The following is an 18413-nucleotide window of genomic DNA, read 5'->3' as shown; positions in this document are numbered from 1 at the left end:
CGGGACCGGGGCGGTGGGGACCTGGGCCCTGCGCTGCCCTTTTGGAAGGAGCCGTGCTCTGCCTGCAGTCCTGCCGGGGCCTCTCTCGGGAGCCTCCCGCTTCTCCGCTGTGTGCACTGGGGCTGACCGGGCTGGTGTATCCCAGCGCGGGTTGTCGCTCCGGCGGGGCTATGGCCGAAGCGAAGCCGGTTCTTATGCTGGGGGTGGCCGAGCCGCAGGGGTTTTCTTCGTTAGCCGTGTAGCCGTTGTTATGTGCTGCTGGCTGCACCCGCTCTGCAAACGTTCCTCGGGATCCTTCCCATTGCGAGAACTCGTTGTTCTCGTCCAAAAAGGTCGGGGTGGGGCTGGGTGGGATCCTGTGCACCACAGGTACGTGATAGTGAAAATAGTATTTAACAGCGTGTGTGTGTTGTCTGTGGAAAGGAAAATCTATGTTGCTCCTGAAAATAATAACTAATAGTATTTGGTTTAAAGTGTCTTAAAATCGCGTGACTGTGTCTTCTGCTTTTGTGTTGATGCTAGAGCTTGTTGTAACATCTGGCTCTTTAAAGAGACAGCGGTTGATCAAGTCAGGTGTATTAATATAATCAAGTGCCTCTTATTCTTGAGTATGGATTCAATTTTAAAAATTTAACTTTTGTGGAGTAAATTTACCTTTACTCTGTTTTCAGGCTTGTTTTTATCTGTCCCACTCGAAACTCTAACAAGCAAGATGTCTACTAATGAGAATGCCAATACACCATCAGCTCGATTGAACAGATTCAAGAACAAAGGAAAGGACAGCACAGTGAGTACTCTGGTGCAATTAGTACTTTAGCCAGCCATTGTCTCTTTAAATCTAAGTTTCTACGTTTTGAAAGCCAAGAACTTACTCTGAGTGTTTTTCCTTAGGAGATGAGAAGGCGACGCATCGAAGTCAATGTGGAGCTGAGGAAAGCTAAGAAAGATGACCAGATGCTTAAGAGAAGAAATGTGAGCACTTTACCAGATGATGCTACTTCTCCCCTTCAGGAAAACAAAGGCAACCAGGTAAGTGGGTACTCAGAACAGACACACTTGGAGGGTATTACCAGCTAAGGTCCTGCAGCCAGGCCAGCATGAGCCCCTTCTCGAGGGCAGGACAGCTCTACTACATCTGCATTATCAACTCAGGCCTGTGTTATCACCTCTAATGGACAGCACTCTTACACACAACTGGGGATGCCTTAAGATTTAGCTTTCATATATTTCAGATTTTGTGCTTCTTTAGTGTAACTCTGAGCTTCATATTACAGAATCACAGAATAATGAGGTTGGGAGAGACCTCTAAGATCATCAAGTCCAACCTATGCCCTAACACCTCAACTAAACTATAGCACCAAGTGCCATGTCCAGGCTTTTTTTAAACACATCCAGAGATGTGTTTCCACCAGGTGATTCTACCACCTCCCTGGGAAGAGCATTCTAGTACTTTATTATTCTTTTGGTGAAATTTTTTTTCCTGATATCCAACCTATACCTTCCCTGATGTAGCCTGAGGCTGCGTCCTCTGGTTCTGTCAGTGCTGCCCGGGGGAAGAGACCAACCCCCACCTGGCTACAGCTTCCCTTCAGGAAGCTGTAGAGAGCAATAAGGTCACCTCTAAGCCTTCTCAAAGGGGAGGCTTAAGTGTTAGCAAGTTCTCTTTACAGGGTAGGCAGACAAAACAATCCTTTTCCAGCTTGGCCAAGGACAACTATTACAACCTCCAGGCCCAAAAAGTATAAACAATGGTGAATTGAAGAGAGAAAAATAAAGAGGATGGAACTTAGGATATAACCTAATGCTATAACTGGACAATTAACTCCAATATGCAAATGGACCAAAACTTATAAACGTGTCAGACCATGTTACCATTTGTGGTTGTGACCATTTTGGTTCATCTTTGGTGTAGCCCTGGCCAGGCTCTTGTACTACCCAAGGTGTATCCACTGAGGCCTTTTAATAAATTTATTCTTTAACTCTGTCTGGCCTGTCTTCCAAGTCAGCCTTCTCAAGGCATCACTGGCTGCAGCTACATTTTAAGTTTAGCATAACTGGTATGAAGCACATGGTTAATAAAGCTTTCAGCAGTTCAGATAATTGCAGATGAAGCTGTAGCTGCTGAGGTTTTGAAATATCTCATGGTGCTGGCACTAAGGGAAGTGGCTGTAAATTGGGGCCTATTCATGGTATTGTGTAAGAGCTCTCTGTGGTCAGGAATGCACCACAGGCCCAGTGAAGCGCTCATGTAATGTTTTCTTGTACAGGTTTTGGCACACTGGTCAGTTGAAGAAATAGTCAAAGGAGTTAATAGTAATAATATGGAGCTTCAGCTACAGGCTACTCAGGCTGCCAGGTAAGCACTTCAGAGGAAACCAGCTCAGCTGTGCAAGCCAATAACTAGACAAGGTGAGAGAATTGACTTAGGAGCCTAAGTGGCTGCTTATGTCTTTCTTATCAGGCAGTATTTCAACAAACACCATCTCATATACCATGTTGAGGTACCCATAACTTAGGCATAGTTTTATTGAAACCATGTGGCTTTTGAATATTTCAAGTGCCTGAATATTTTAGTAGGAAGAAGTAATTTCTTCTAGTGGTGGCAAATTTAATAGTAGTCACCTTAGATTTGAAGGAGTAATTATAGTAAACCCTTTATTATAGCAAAGTAAAGTACCTTTTAAACTGTGTTAACACTTAGGTCTGATATGTATGAGTGTGGCAATCCACCTTAGAATAATGTGGACAGTAAGATGACTGGGGTTTGAAGTCTGCAGAGTTTGTTTCTTCTTCCAAATCTAAAATATCCTTTCATAAGCTTGCATGTTGCTGCAGTGCTGCTTCTGGCAGTCACTAACCTCTCTGCTGAGAAGCCTCTAGCAGTTCAGATGTGTAATGACTCCTGCAGGTCTGCTTTACTTCAGAGGCTGAACAGAACCTCTCCCATAGTGAAGACATGCCAAACCCAGCATTAACTGAGGCTTAGGAAGCCAGTGTTCAGTTTGTCTGCATTTCTCTTTCATCCTGTGTTGTGTTGCCTTCTCTGCATGTTAAGACAATGCTAAACTTTTTACATACGGTGCTTTTAAGACTTTAATTTGTTGTTCAGATGTCTGCAGGCAAAAATAATGCTTCCTGTTTGCCTTCCTCCTTAGGAAACTACTCTCAAGAGAGAAGCAACCCCCAATAGACAACATCATTCGGGCTGGTTTGATTCCCAAGTTCGTCTCGTTCCTGGGCAGAGCAGACTGCAGCCCCATCCAGTTTGAATCTGCCTGGGCACTCACCAACATTGCCTCTGGCACGTCAGAGCAAACCAGGGCAGTGGTGGATGGAGGGGCAATTCCAGCCTTCATTTCCCTGCTGGCCTCTCCACACACTCACATCAGTGAGCAGGCTGTGTGGGCCTTGGGGAATATTGCAGGTATGTCCATGTGCTGCACAGCTCTAATTATCCTCCTGACAGGAGGTTATAGTCAGGTGGGGTTGGTCTCTTTCACCAGGCAGCAACTGACAGAACCAGAGGACACAGCCTCAAGCTACACCAAGGGAAATTTAGGTTAGCTATTAGGAAAGTTATTTACAGAAAGTTCTGGAATGGTCTGCCTGGGGAGGTGGTGGAGTCACCATCCCTGGATGTCTTTAAAAAGACTGGATGTCTTTAAAAAGACTGGATGTGGCACTGGGTGTCATGGTTTAGTTGAGGTATTAGGGCAAGTGTTGGACTTGACCTTTAAGGTCTCTTCCAACCTAGTGATTCTGTGAATTCTGGAATTCAGACCTGTGCCCTCGTCTGAGGTGAGAGGCCATCACTGACATCACTCCTGCTGTGCCATGCCCTGTGCTGAGCTGCTTGGGAGCTCTGCCCCAGTGGCTTTCCAGTCATGACATGCCCTGCATTGCAGAGCAAGCTGTAGGAAACTTTGTCTTCAGAGCTCATGCAATGCCTGGCCCAGCCTGTGGGTTGTATTGTGGGCACTGCTTCCAGATTTCAGCTTTGATGGATCTCTAATCATGCTACAACACAAACCTTTTGCAGCCATTGCAGTGTTTTTGTGACTCAGCAATGAGCTCTGCTCTGTGTGTTGACTAAAAGGGGGAAGGCAGGAAGCAGTGACTCAAATAATTATGTATGTGATGGCCAATATTCCTTGCTTGCTGATAAGTATTGGTACACTGAAGTTTCTCATGCTTCTCTCAGGATTACTTGATCTGCCAGTGTTGGACCCAGTCTTTAAAAATTGGTCAAAATAAATAATATAGTTAAATATTGTACCTGCTGTATTATGGTTTCCAGTGGCTGTGCCCTAGAGAACAGTGAATCTTCACTCAAAGAATATTACCTTGTTTAAAAGCCTTATTTGATTGGGGTTTTCTTAAAGTTTATCCTTAGACTTTTAAAATCAACTATAAGGTATTTATTATACCCTGCAATTGAATTCTCAGTGAAACTCTGACATGCTATCAGTATTATTCTGTAGCACCCAATCATTCAGCTGATGATTATAATGCATTTCAAGTCCCATATTGTAGGGATAGCTCTGTTCTAGTGTAGGGCTTAGATTTGTCTCCAAAGAAACATGCAAGACCCTGCATGGTTATGAACTATACAGCTTTAGGAAAAGCCGCACAGAAAACACTCTACGTTACCTCTTCTTCCAACACTAAAGGTGAAGCTCAGTGGCTTGATTGAACATGCTTGTCATGTGACTGAACCATGGCATAGTCCTTTTGTCCTCTCATTCCTTCTGATTTTATCCAGCCTTTCTTAAGGACTAGAAGAATTAATCCTCTAACACACAGTGGTTCTGTGTACACATATTCCTTTTTCCCTGGTCTTCACCTGGCTTTTTTCTTGTTTCTTTCCAGGGGATGGTTCTGCCTACAGAGACCTGGTTATTAAATATGGTGCAATCGAGCCACTGCTGAGTCTCCTCGCTGTTCCTGACCTCTCTTCCCTGGCTGTAAGTGTGCAGAGTGATTCAAGTACAATTACTGAGTAGACCCTAGCTGAATTATTGCTAACCATTTATTCTTTATTATTAACCATTACTCTTTATTATTAACCATTGCAGTCTGGATATTTACGCAATGTTACGTGGACCCTCTCAAACCTGTGTCGCAATAAGAATCCTGCACCTCCCATCGAAGCCATCCAGCAGATCCTTCCAACCCTTGTGCGGCTCCTGCACCACGATGACCCTGAGGTGTTGGCAGACACATGCTGGGCAATTTCCTACCTCACAGACGGTTCCAATGACAGGATAGAAGTTGTTGTGAAAACTGGATTGGTGCCACAACTTGTGAGACTCCTGGGATGTAGTGACCTGCCAATAATGGTAAGGGATTGGATATGCAGGCTGCTGTGCAGCCCTAGCCATGATTCAAATCAAGCAAGTTAAGGAGAGTAGTGTCCATGGAACTGAATGGCTCTTTTCATACATGAGTCAGGTGCCTGTTCTAATTTTTGTCAAGTGAGACATCAGTTTCTCTCCTGCCTGGGTGTTGTCCTACATGAGACAGACTGCTGCTGATGATGATGACTATTGAGCTGCTTTATATAATCATTGAATTTACTTCACAGGCCAGCACAACAGTCAACATTCACTAAAGCTTGCTTTTCAATCGCTGTTTCAGATCCAAGTTCTCAAGACAGTGTTCGCAAGTGTGCTCTGTACACACTATAATTAGAGCATAATAAAACTGCATTAGTATTTAGCAGGTGGTTTCCCTAAGCTCTGTCATGGGTGGTTGTTTGCAGCCTGACCTTGGAAGGTGTGCAGCCTGTGCCTGCAGACAGGAGTGTCTGCCTGTGGAATGCTAACAAGGAGCACAAACCCCAATTGTACATAACAGGTCATGCTGTTAACCAGGAAGGTTAGAGTGGGTGGCCATCAAGTATAGCTGTGTTTGGTATAATCTAATCTGGTTTTGAACAATTTCTCTAAGTATTCCATTCATCTTTGTTTCAGACTCCTTCACTAAGAGCCATAGGAAATATTGTCACTGGTACTGATGAGCAGACACAGGTTGTTATTGACTCAGGAGCACTGGCTGTCTTTCCAAGTCTCCTTTCTCATCACAAAAACAACATTCAGAAAGAAGCAGCCTGGACAATGTCCAACATCACTGCTGGGCGTCAGGATCAGATCCAGCGAGTTGTAGACCACGGTCTCGTGCCTTATCTCATTGGTGTTCTGAGGAAGGTAAACAAAGCCTATATTTACAGTGTTGAGCCTTTTCCTATTACTTCTTTGTGTTCAAACACTCTGCTTTTACCTTCATAGGGGGATTTCAAGTCTCAGAAGGAAGCTGTGTGGGCTGTGACGAACTACACAAGTGGTGGAACAATTGACCAGATAGTGTACCTTGTTCAGGCTGGTGTTCTTGAACCCCTGCTGAATCTTCTCTCAACTAAAGACAGCAAAACTGTGCTCGTTATCCTGGATGCAGTTTCCAACATCTTCTTGGTATGTGGATGCAGTTATACTTGATTATTGTCTGTGTTGTTGCTAGTGGCTCTCCAGTAGCTGCTGCTGAATCTCTTTCCAGAGGTAATTCCACACTTTTCTGTTGCAGGCTGCTGAGAAGATTAATGAGACTGAAAAGCTTTGCCTCATGATTGAGGAGTGTGGGGGTCTAGACAAAATTGAAGCTCTCCAGTCACATGAAAACGAACAAGTGTACAGAGCCTCATCCACCATCATTGAGAAATACTTCTCAGCAGAAGTAAGTGGCTTCAGGGGTTTCTTCCCCTTTTGTTTTCTATTCCAGTACTGACTGCTAGATTCAAATGCTACTGCTATTCAACCTTCTTTTTTTTCTTTCCTTCTAGGAAGAGGAAGACCAAAATGTTGTACCAGACTCTACTGCTGACAGCTACACTTTCCAAATCCAGGACAGTACCCCAAATTCTTTCAACTTCTAGGTCTTGCATGTACTGCAACCACCTACAAGTGGTTTAGCACACAAATGACTGCCACCTCTTTGTCTTAATATTTCCTCTTGCCTTTACTGGTTTTTCTGTGTTCTGTAGCACTTTGTCCAACTGAAACCTACTTGAACAGTTCAAACTCTATATGTATCTGTGAATTTTTAAATGTAAACCTCATTCTTTGAGATATATTTGTAAATACTTCCTGTTTCTGTCCTTGTCTGGGGGAAGAGAGCATGTGAGCAATTCAGGCCTCTCACAAAGCATTGAGCCACTGCTCTGCAGGCCTCCCCATAGCCTCTTACCTTCTACATGACCTGTTGCAGTAATAAATACACTGAACAGGCTTTTAAGGAAGACTTACTTGAAGTTCAATAAAGTGTTGTCAGTACATCCAATTGAACTGTGTCACTTGCTCTCTTAAAAGCTGACTGATGGAGTAAGTATAATTTAGACAAAAATTGTTAATGGCACGAATGCAGGTGCAAACCATGAGAGATTCAATGCTGAAGATGGTGGATTTAAAGCAGCTTGGTCCCCCCAAGCTCTGATTTCTGCATGCAGCAGCCTTCTGTTATAGGACCAAGGAACTGCTGCTTCTCTCTAGGTACTTCCTATAGAAATCTGATTAATCTTGCCCTGTGTGTGCATAGCTGAGCTAAACTAGCTTCAGCCTCTTGGAGAAATATTTAAAGACTAGTAGTGCTACTTAGTAGTTTGGAGGAGAGGTAAGTACAGCAGTTAACCAGTTCCATACATGTTCAGGTACCCTTTTGATAGAGCGTAGGAAATGCTTGAAGCAGTTGCCTGCCCGAGAGCAAAAATGAAGGCTTTGTCTTGGAGTCAGCTGTCCCTTTATGCCTAAAGTCATTACTTACAGGAACCCATTTTGTCCCTCAAAGGGGTTATGCAGGATGGGGTTTGCAGGGGGAAGAGTATTGTATGGAGAGGAAGAACTGTAGTTTGGTTTTCAGCTTTTTTGGAAAAGCTTGGATTGAGCTATTTAACTTGAGCCTCCCAGGAGTTAAATGTGCTGGAATAACTATATTGTCTCAGCTTACTGAGTGTCTCTAGCTCCAATGATGGTGTAGGAGAGGTCAGAGTTCAGGGCTAGATGTTTCATAAACATGACTTAATTGGACCACAGCGTGTCATTTATATTAATAAAAGGTAGGGGGGGAAATTCTGATACGTAGGCAATTCTCCCAGAGTTCCCATTGGCTTTGCTTCTACCTTTATGGATGGAGGGGAATAAAAAACTCAAGCAAATACAAAACAAAAAAAAAAAGCCCTTTATTCTGCTAGGTGAACCTGATAAAATCTGGTATTGTCTCCTGTATTAGTCACCTTCTGTGTGCTTCCAGGTTTATTTTGAAGTGCAGAGGTGTAGAAAAGTGGATTTGGGTGTAACTCTTTGGCAATCCATGGAAGATCAGGTGTGCTTCGTGAAGAATTCACTCTTGTGTGCTGCTAACAAAGATCACTTTAAATGTGTTATTGCTAATGTAGATGATGTCACTCTTGCTTTCATTAGTGTGGGGTAGGTCTGCTGCTCCCTGTCCCACACTTGCTGGCAAATGGTTCCCTCTCTGACTGGAGGCTGGTGCTCACATCCATCCCTGGGACCTCTCTGAGGCTTGGCTATTGCTGGATTGTGATAAAGTTACAAAGGGCAGTAGATAATTTGTTTATAGCTACAGTCCTATACATCTTGTTAGCAACAATACTGGGTTGTGCAGAGCACTCTCTGTGAGTCACTGCCATAATGATTGTCCTGCTGGGCTCTGGGAGTTCCTGCATCCAGCTCAGAACCTGGTCCTGGTGACACATCACTGTCACTGATGTGCCAGCAGGGGTTGCAGATTCTACCTGTCACAAAGGAGACTGGCTTGTAAAAACTACACCATCCTGAACACATCATCATGACCTTCATACTGCACCACTTTAACTGTTTTTCTTTAACTCCAAAAAAGCTGTAGCAGGTACTAAGCCTTTCTGTGGGTGTCTCTAAAGAGTCTGAGCTGTGCCTGTGCTCTGTTCCCAGCCCTGCCTGCCCCTGGACTGAAAGCTGAGGCTGCAGGTGCCACCCAGGGCCCATGGAGGACAGTGCCACCACAGGTCCCACAGCTCCCCAGGACCAGAGTCTGGCGTTGCCATACCTGTGCCCCGGGGAAAGGAGCAGCCTTGCAATGCTGGAGCTCTTCTGTGGGGAAAAGCAACAAAACAGGGCATTGATGCAGCTGCAGTGAAACCTCTTTGTCCTTTGCTCTATTGTCAAACCTTCACCGTTGACCTAAAAGCATCCGTTAGAAAATAATGATTGTAGAGAACTGGAAGAATTGACCCTTGTGGTGGTGTTTGCAGGGGTTCCAGGACCAGGGAAGAGACGAGAATGTTGACTTCATGTTTCAGAAGGCTTGATTTATTACTTTATGTTATATATTATATTAAAACTATACTAAAAGAATAGAAGAAAGGATTTCATCAGAAGGCTAGCTAAGAACAGAAAAAGAATGATAACAAAGCCTTGTGACTGACTGAGACAGTCTGGACAGCTGGGCTGTGATTGGCTATTAATTAAAATCAACCAACATGGACCAATCACAGATGCACCTGTTGCATTCCACAGCAGCAGATAACCATTGTTTACATTTTGTTCCTGAGGCTTCTCAGGAGAAAAAATCCTAAGGAAAGGATTTTTCATAGAACATGTCTGTGACAGACCTCTATGAAAGCAATGGTGCAAAGCCAGCTTTAATGAAGGAGTCGTTCCTTCCCGGATTTCTGACTGCGGGTTTGCAGGGGCAGAGCCAGAGCAGCGCGGGGCCGGCAGGGGGCGCTGCCCGAGGCGGGATGATCCCGGCGGGAGCGCTCAGGTGGGATCTGCTCCATTTGCCCCATAAAAAACACCGAGCTCCGGCTCCGGGGCGCTCCGCGGGGTTACACAGAGCATCTGTGCGCTAACTCACAGGTGTTTAGCCAGGTTAAATACCGAATATAAGATATAAACTTTTAAAAGCCCCTTTAAAATCAAAGTACTGTTACGTCAAAACACAACTCCTTTAATTGCTCTTTAGTATATGCAGGGTATTTGGCTTTGTGTCTCTGTATATAGTAAATGCAGAACACTTGTTCAGTATTGTTCTCTTGGTTTCTTTTTTTCTGAACTACTTGTTTCAGATTTATCCAATATATTGAGTTAATAATAGAACACTGCAAGATCTTTAGATGCCTGACAGCTCAGTGGCTTAATAATTAACTTTCTGGGGCCAGAGACTGTTTTTATCCAAGAAAAATGTGTTCAGCCTATCCACCAGTGAGCCCTGTTGGCAGCATGTATTTCCACAAACAACAATCTACAATGATTATGAGTAAGTGACTGGGGTGAGTCACTCCTTATTCTAAGAAAATGCAAACTATTTCTGAGGTTAGGATCACAGTCACCCATGAGGATACGTCTCTAGCTTCAGAAACGTGGTAGGAGCAAAAAGGAAGACGAGAATTGTTATTGCTCCCAGTTTTTAGTTTGTTGGGTCTGGTTTTTTTTTTGGGGGGGGCGTGTTGTGCATGGCCCAGTCAGATTTAAGAGCTTGTCCTCTTTATGTGTCAAATGCCTCATTCAGGACACGGGCTGGAATCAATGTCTGGTGGCCTGAGTGTCAGTCTGCCAACTCCTCTGTGCTGAGAGCAACAACAACAGACCCCTGCTGACATCAACTGGCTTGGAATGCAGTTGTTGCTAATGCTATTTTATCTGTGGAGTGATGGCAAGATTGCAGTCTGAGATCTCAGCAAACGTAACTGCCTCTGAAATTCTGATGGCAGCAGATGCTGCCTGGCTGATTGCTCCATTTGCTGTTCCCCAAGGTGCCAGGCTCTGCAAGGAGAGCTGGGACTTTGCAGGCATGCAGTTCTGTTCACTTTCCCCTACAGGAAAAACAGATTAAACTGTGGGAAAGTTAAGAATGGTTAAATCAGTAGAAATCTATTTTTTCTTTTCCTGTGAATTACACTGAACTATTCTCTTAAGCAAAGCTGCTTCCTGCTACTCTATCCAGAATGATTTAAATTGCACAGAACCACAGTGGTGCATCAGCAGCAAGAGGCAGCTGTGGTTCTGCAGGAAAAGGAATTCACTACCCAACAATATTTCACAGATCTCTTCTGTTTCTAAATCTATTTTACAGCAGAGCAAACTGAGACACAAGAAAGGTATCCACAGACATTCAGAGAGCTGCTGGCAGAATTCACCTGGAGCCTGGGAATCCTGATGTCTGTCCCTGTAGTTAACCCATGGCACCTCTGCTCACTGTTATCCTTTTGCTGGATATGGGATTATCCCAGGAGTATTGAAGCTCTGTTTTGATAAGGTATGATGTAGATTTAAGTACAGGTCTAAACTTTGGAAAGTGTGTAAATTCGGGAAGAGGCACTGTTAGTCAAAACAGAAGTAATTATTGAAGGTTAATTGTGTTTAGTTATATTTGACCCATAGAGGAAAATGTTAGGACTTTCACTTAAAACCTAACAGGAAACACATTAGCCCTTTGGCCTTCAGAGGAACATTAGGAAAAAAAGCTAAGAGTGAATTAGGGGACCCCCTCCTTAGGCTGGGAGGGGTGCACCCCCTGAAGCTGGAAATTTCAGGAAAATCCATTCACAAGAAGATTCCTGCTCCAAGTGTGCAGAGCTGTCCCTTGTGTTTGTAGAACACTTCCTTCTCACTGATCCAGGCAATGGCACGGACATGAGGCGGGCAGAAACTCAGCCTGTGGACAGCTGAGGGAGAATTGATTTGCTGTGAGTTTTGTAGCACTTCCTATGGATGAAGGGTCACTGGATTGCAGTCCTGCTCCTGACTGCAGAGCTCTGGCTGCCTCAGACTGGCTCCAGGAAATGGACACTCTTCCGCAGCAGCCAGGAGTTTTCAGGAGTTTTCAGGAGTTTTCAGGAGATTGCAGGAGATTGCAGGAGATTTCAGGAGATTTCGTGGAAGAGCCATGGCCCCTCTGCAGGCTGCAGTTCACCCACTGCCCTGGGAGTGCCATCAGTGCGAGGGAAGCGATGTTGGGATTTAAAGGGACCAGGAAGGGAGAGAACAAAATAAAGCAGGATGGAGAAAAATCCTGTTAGTTCTTACCAAGCACAACTTGCTTGATCACACTAAAATATTGTGCTGATCATTTGAATAAAACAATGGGCCAGCTCCAGAAGTGATGTGTAAATCACGTACCGGGAACAGAGTTTCAATTGACTGACACACTGGAAGCAAAATCAATGGCACTGACTTCACTGTGGGGGAGTTTGGATCACAACTACACTGGCTCTTTTGTTGAGCTTGTAGTGAGAAATCGTTCTCCTTTATTTCATATCTTTCTCAATTTGCATTGCAATGTGAAATGAAAAGCATGGGGTCATCTTTTGAAGGTCTTTTTTTTAATATATATAGAAATCATGGGGTCATACACACATTTATATATTAATATATATATATAAAATAGTGGAAAGCTGCCTAATTTTTTCTCTGTAACAGATTGCTTTGTGTGCAGCTTCACAGTGGTAAAATAGCTGTACCACCAGGAGTATTAATAATGCTCTGTGGGCATATGGAAGATTGGAGGTACAAAGTTATCAGAAAATCCTCAGTAATCTCCAAAGCACATTTCCACCATCCCAATCACTTCATTTTTACCCACTATATGAAACAGATGTAAAAATAGCTCTTTCATCAGTGGATTGCTACACATATTTGGGCTGCAGAGGCTCAGTTCTGTTCAAAGCAATGCTGTGAAATCATGTGCAGAATGTGCTGTTAATCAGAAGCAGCAATTTAATGTTACGTATCCATCTCTCCTCCCACCTCCAGCTCCCATTCCCAATTCTGAGCAGGAAACGACACTTGGATGGAGCTCAGCACACTGAATTTCTGGATAGACTCTCTAGGAATGAGGAGGGACTTGAATTCTCTCCATATGTCATTTCCTTTCCCCTAATGGCTAAAAAAACCCAATTGCTGCAGTTCATATAACATAAGAGAGAGAACATTACCAGTCTGGGGAAATAAGGGCAGGGGGATGGGACAGGCAGGACAGCCACATTCCCCTTCTGAAGAACTGCTTTGCAAACTTGAATGGAGCAGGCATTTTTCATCTGTGTACAAATACTGTTTTATGTAGCTCCTTAAACTGGAGCTATTACCCCATCTGTACTTAAGTGTATATCAACACCTGCAGTCTGGGGCCAGACAGGGATTAGGGAAGGAAAATGTAAGCAGAGGGGGAGTGGAACAACTCTGCAAGATGTAAACTAACTGAGAAAGGCAAAACACAGGGGATTGAGGGAGACTGACAATGGGGACCTAATAATTTTTAACAAATCCAATTTTAGTGGCAAATGATCCTAGAAATTACTTAAGAAAAATCAGAGTAGCCCACTCCTGCAGCTTTTTTCCAAACTGTCTTTAAAAACTTTTCTGTTCAGTACAACCAAGAGCTCATGCAGATATCCTACCCTGCTGCAGAACACACAATTTGATCTGCTGTATTGCACAGTGGATTTGCAGCTGTCAACAGAATTCAGTGTGCTGTAGTTACAAACAGAAAAAAGCAACCCAGGAATAAACATGACATTAAAAAAAAACCAACAAAAACCATTTTAACTGAAGGGTAAGCTTACTTCTCCATAGCCAACCCACTGTATTAGACCCAAATTGGAACATAATGTCTTTCTAGCAGCATAATCCAAGGGTTTGTTAAATTTCTAACCAAACTGTGCAGTGCTTTGCAGGACAAACGAGAGGTGACATTTGCTCCAAAAAGCCTGGATTTTGCAGTCAGTGAATGAGAACATGTGCACAGAGGGACTGTATGTGTCTGCTTGCAGGGTGATTATATCTGACTGAAGAGCCAAACCCTCCCATCTTTCATTAGACACATTGCCTAATTAGACATGTTGCCCCTGAATATTAATGATAAAAAGGAAAGGAGAAAATTACCTTTCCTCCAGTTCTATTTTAAAGGGTTTCAAGAGTGGAATAAAGGAATGATCAAGATACATGGTGACAGATTTTGCTTTAGGTTACTTTTAGCACTTCACTAGACCCACTAACCTACTTAAATATCTGTGCTGTTCTTATCTGGTATAAAAACCTTGCTTTGTAGCTTTTAAAATGAAATATTTTAGAGGTATTTTTAGAGATAAATTTATCTTAAATCCTCTCAAATTGATTTCACAGTGGACTTGCAGGTGATTTTGTTAAAAGAAAGCACAAAAGAAGCCAGTACAGCCTGTGGATAGGTTAGGTATTTCTGCAGTTCAGAAGGTTTTAGGAATAGGATTTCTTTTAAAAAAAGAGGGATTGTTGAGCTTATTGAACTTGCAAATGCTTTTGTGTCATGGCTGAGCTTATTTATGGATTTGGTTTTCACGTAGCATGTTTATAAATGTCTCCAGACTTCATGTAAGAAGTTTCCAAAGCTGGACAGCCTGGGCTCCTTTCAGCAATTCCCAGAACTGTGAGTAGATGTGGTTTGCACAGCTCATCTGACTCTTAGTGCCTGCTTCCCCACGGCAGAAAATAATCATCCCATGGGGTTAAGGCTTTGTGAGCTATTTTTGGGTTTGAACCTTGCACATTCAACTACCTGTAGGACTAGACAATATTGTTATAGCTTGATACATTTCCTGGAATTAATCTTTTCTCTTGAATGGAAATATTTGGAAGTAACTTGAGTGACACACATGGAAAAACTTCCACTTGCTTGAAGAAACAGAGAGAATCAGAACTATGAGGTGGGGGCTGTTTTAGGTGGCTTACACTGCCCCAAGATGCTCTCTCTGCCAACATGAGAGGAGTCTGCTGCCAGCCTCTTGCCTATCTGGGGCTGCATTCATCCCTAGCAGCCACAGTCCCTGCAACAGGTTAGAATGGGATAAATTGCTCCTCTTAAACCTCATCATAAGCCCTGACATGTGGAATTCTGTACAGCTTGGAACATTCATCTCTGGATATTTGGATAAGTCATGATGGCCAGAGAGAACTGGCTAATTATGCCAAATTATCAAGGCTTATCAGACATTGTTCCAGGGCTGTTGGAGAGCCAGGAAAGCTTCTCTGCTTGCCATGGCTGCATGGCTGGAAGCTGCATCACAGAGCATCTGTTACTTCTTTGAAAGCATTAAGCAGAGGTTGTGGTGCAAGCTGGGTGTTGCCTGGGCAGACCAGGGCTGATTTAACAGAGCAATCACCTGCCAGTGCCTCACTGCTCATCACCAGTGGCTGAGGGTGAGTTTACAGCAGCAGGGCTGAGTCAGCCCCTGGCATCCCAGCATCACCACCCTGCCCTCAGCATCACCACCATAATTAAAACTCAGAGATTTGCAATGTAGGAGATTTTACAGCTCACCTTTTGCAGATGACAAAATAATTCCTTCAAATTGATGCTGGGTCACGGGGAATAAGAAAGATTGGAGGATGTTTGATATTCCTTTAGTGGCTAAATAACGTGGCTTGTTTAAAACAGTGCTGTAACTCAACTCTTGAAATGCTTATTTGGGCTGAGATTCTTCCTCAAAACACCTCATTTGTCTGAGCTCTGGGACAATACCCATGGTGTCAAGTTGAATCAGACCCTATCTGCAGACAGATGTTGTAGCCCAGCAGTAAATTAAGTTCTTGATGCATGTCACTCAGAGGACACTTTCCAACTGTCTTCTTCCGTAAGGTCTTCTAGGAACCTGTTCTGTATCAGCCAAGGAAATCTAAAGATGAGATTCTACAGTTGCTTCATTCACAACACAAGAAAGTTGCACAGAGCAGTTGCACAAGGGAACATGTGGTTTTTCAGGAAAGCTCCCTCATTTCAGTTGGAATATTTAGCACATACCTCTCAGAACACTTGACAAAGCAAATTGTCCAAGAGTCTAGAAAAGAAATTGTATTATTGATTGCGTCCTATGGATAAATAAGTGAAAATCATGGAAGAATAAAGGAAATATTCTTCAGACAAAGATTTTTTTTTGGCCCACGATTTTGGAGGCTGATTTTGCACTTCAAGTCAGGAGTCCCATTGATTTTGAATCAAGACAAGTCAGGGAATGTGTTTTAAGCCTAAGACACATCACTGTGCTTCAAGACTGAAGCTGGACTCTGTCCTGTGTGCTGGGCTCTTAAAATGCTGTGCAGCACCTGCCACTAGATTGTGGGCTGTGAGACACATCCTGCAGCAGAGAACAGGGGTGACATGAGCTAGACAAGCGGCTGGGCTGGCACATGGGTGTCACCTCCAACTTTTTGCCCAGTTTTTCACAGATTTAACCCTCTCAGAGAATGGGTTTCAGCTCCTGTCTAGTAATAAAACATCAACACATCTATTTATTCCATGTTTAGTGCCTGTCTCTAAAATCTCCCTTTTCTTCTTCTGCTAAAGTCACATTAGGATAGGGCTGTCCTGCAGGACATGATGAGGAAATAACCTGGCTAGAGAACTGCATGGAATATCTGTGCATCAGTTACTAATCTGTTCTGGATGGATGGACTTAGAAGTTATCTTAGTGACTAACCACTGGAAAATCCTGTGATATGGAAGCTCATGCATTTTTTTTTGTAGCCACAGCTGCAGTCATTTCCCTTCAGAGACACATCATTTCCCCAGGATACATCCTGTCTCAGAGGGCCACAGTGTCTCTGCTCCAAGCTGCTGTCCCCTTTTGCAGTAGCCAGCACATGGGTGGAGATTTCCTTCCTAGTTTCTTCTCCTGAAAAGCTTCATCTCCAGCTCCAGCTTGAGAAATGGATTGATTCTTGACCTCTTGCATAAACATTGTCTCTGCATGCCAAAGGGAGCCTTAGTGAGAACCAGAGCCCCTGTCTAGACATGTTTCTTCATCCCAGAGCTCTGATAGGTTTGTCCTCCTCTGCTGGGTTAACTCTCTTTGTCTCTGAGCAGCAATAGAGACAGAGTAAAACCAGATATTTAAGCATGTGCATCTCAATGCTTTAATGTAGTTTGTTCCATTCAGCAGCAACACAAATAATCCTCCAGTCTGACAATTTTCATAATCTGCAAAGGGAAAAGAAGGAATCTTGTACAGGGTGAAATTTTCTGTTCCTTATCTTGATTCCTGAAATGCAGAAGCGTTTTATACATGACTGCAGTAGGGTTTGCTCCTGTAGCACAGAAGAGCAGCAGGGAAGGTAACAGAAAGCCTCAGGGAGGACAGAATTCCATTCAGGAACAGGACAAAAATGTGATGGATCTGCAATGAATTCAGGAAGTACTTTAGCTACAGTAAGAAGTTATGATTGGCTTAGGGAAGGTTTAGAGGAAAAACCTGTGCCAAAGAGGCAGACAAGGAGAACAATGCCCTTTGCAAGCAAAGGTGTTGATGAATGCTTTGAAAGGGTATGAGCTAACCAGGTAAATTAACAAAGAGGCAGAGAAAACTGCTGGTAGAAACATTCCTCATTCTTCACAATTTCATTTTTCTAATTTTTTTGGCCAGATTAACAGAGCTTTACAAAAAAAGAAAAATACTGATGTGAGAAGAAAGGGAACAGACTTTCATAAATATTTCAAATGTATCTCTTTCTAGATGAAATGAAACCTGATAAATTAAAAATTTTTGGGGTTGCCTAGATGTAATCTGCTATAGTACTTTATTTCTCAGAACAACACCATTAGGTGGCAAAATAGGCATTTAGCATTATCAGTTGCACATACAATGGAAATACATCATAGAGAAAGAAGAAATGAAGGTGTAATTCTCTACTGATCAACTCATCTTTAACTCCACGATCTCCAGGGGTGGTGTCTATAATGTCAACCACGTCAGGCTCTGGGAAATTTAGTAAATGATGGCTAGTAGAAGTAAATACGATCCAGATAATTTAATTTTTTTTTATTGTCTCAGGAAAATAGTTTTAACCTTTTAATTAACTCACAAAATCATAATAATAGAGGCAGAGCTCTCTTGCGTTCTTGATACCTTTACAGAAACTGGGGAAGAATGTGATGTAATACCAGCCAGCTCTCATTACTGCTGAAGGAATGTGCTGTGATTAAACCTATATACAGAAAGAAATGGAATGTAATTCTTAAATGTTGATTTGCTTTGAACACATTCCACATGCTGAGGAATGAGTTTCCAGTATACTCTTCAATTTCTAAAGACAGGGAGGACCTCACCTCTGAAAAATTAACTACAACCTTCCTCTTCTGAAAATGAACTCTACTTGGTTAAAGATGTTTGTACACATTTCCTGCTCTCCAGAACCACTAAATCCTTTGAGAACTACCTGGAAAAGCAAAACCTTCTCCTTCTTCCTCTTGGTAAATTCAAAAAATCAAAGCCCTTTTTCGTGTAGTCATGGAACAGAAGAAATTTTTGTATTTCTAAATACTTCAAAGGTTTACTCATACAACACCAATACCACTGATATGATATCACAATGATACCAACTATTACATTATTTTCTCCT

At 43.0% G+C, this 18413-nt stretch overlaps 2 protein-coding genes across 2 annotated transcripts in view; both read left to right on the top strand.

The window, feature by feature from the left end:
- The first annotated feature begins 672 nt into the window (after positions 1–672).
- Positions 673–7332, top strand: KPNA2 (karyopherin subunit alpha 2). Its single transcript, XM_031060928.1, has 10 exons — positions 673–787; positions 892–1029; positions 2268–2356; positions 3156–3424; positions 4870–4964; positions 5076–5339; positions 5973–6206; positions 6288–6470; positions 6580–6729; positions 6836–7332. Exons 1-10 carry the CDS (start codon positions 713–715, stop codon positions 6926–6928), a joined length of 1590 nt encoding a protein of 529 aa, XP_030916788.1. The 5' UTR covers positions 673–712; the 3' UTR covers positions 6929–7332.
- Positions 7333–9643: 2311 nt separating this feature from the next.
- SMURF2 (SMAD specific E3 ubiquitin protein ligase 2) overlaps positions 9644–18413 on the top strand; it is a 73573-nt gene continuing 64803 nt past the window's right edge. The window contains exon 1 of the mRNA XM_031060917.1: positions 9644–9728. Within this exon, the coding sequence (XP_030916777.1) occupies positions 9644–9728 (85 nt within the window). The remainder of the gene's footprint in view (positions 9729–18413) is intronic.

Source organism: Geospiza fortis, unplaced genomic scaffold (assembly GCF_000277835.1).
Source record: "Geospiza fortis unplaced genomic scaffold, GeoFor_1.0 scaffold221, whole genome shotgun sequence".
Classification (NCBI taxonomy): Eukaryota; Metazoa; Chordata; class Aves; order Passeriformes; family Thraupidae; genus Geospiza; species Geospiza fortis.
Note: the sequence above shows the minus strand (reverse complement) of the source record. Positions and strands in the feature narration are given on the sequence as shown.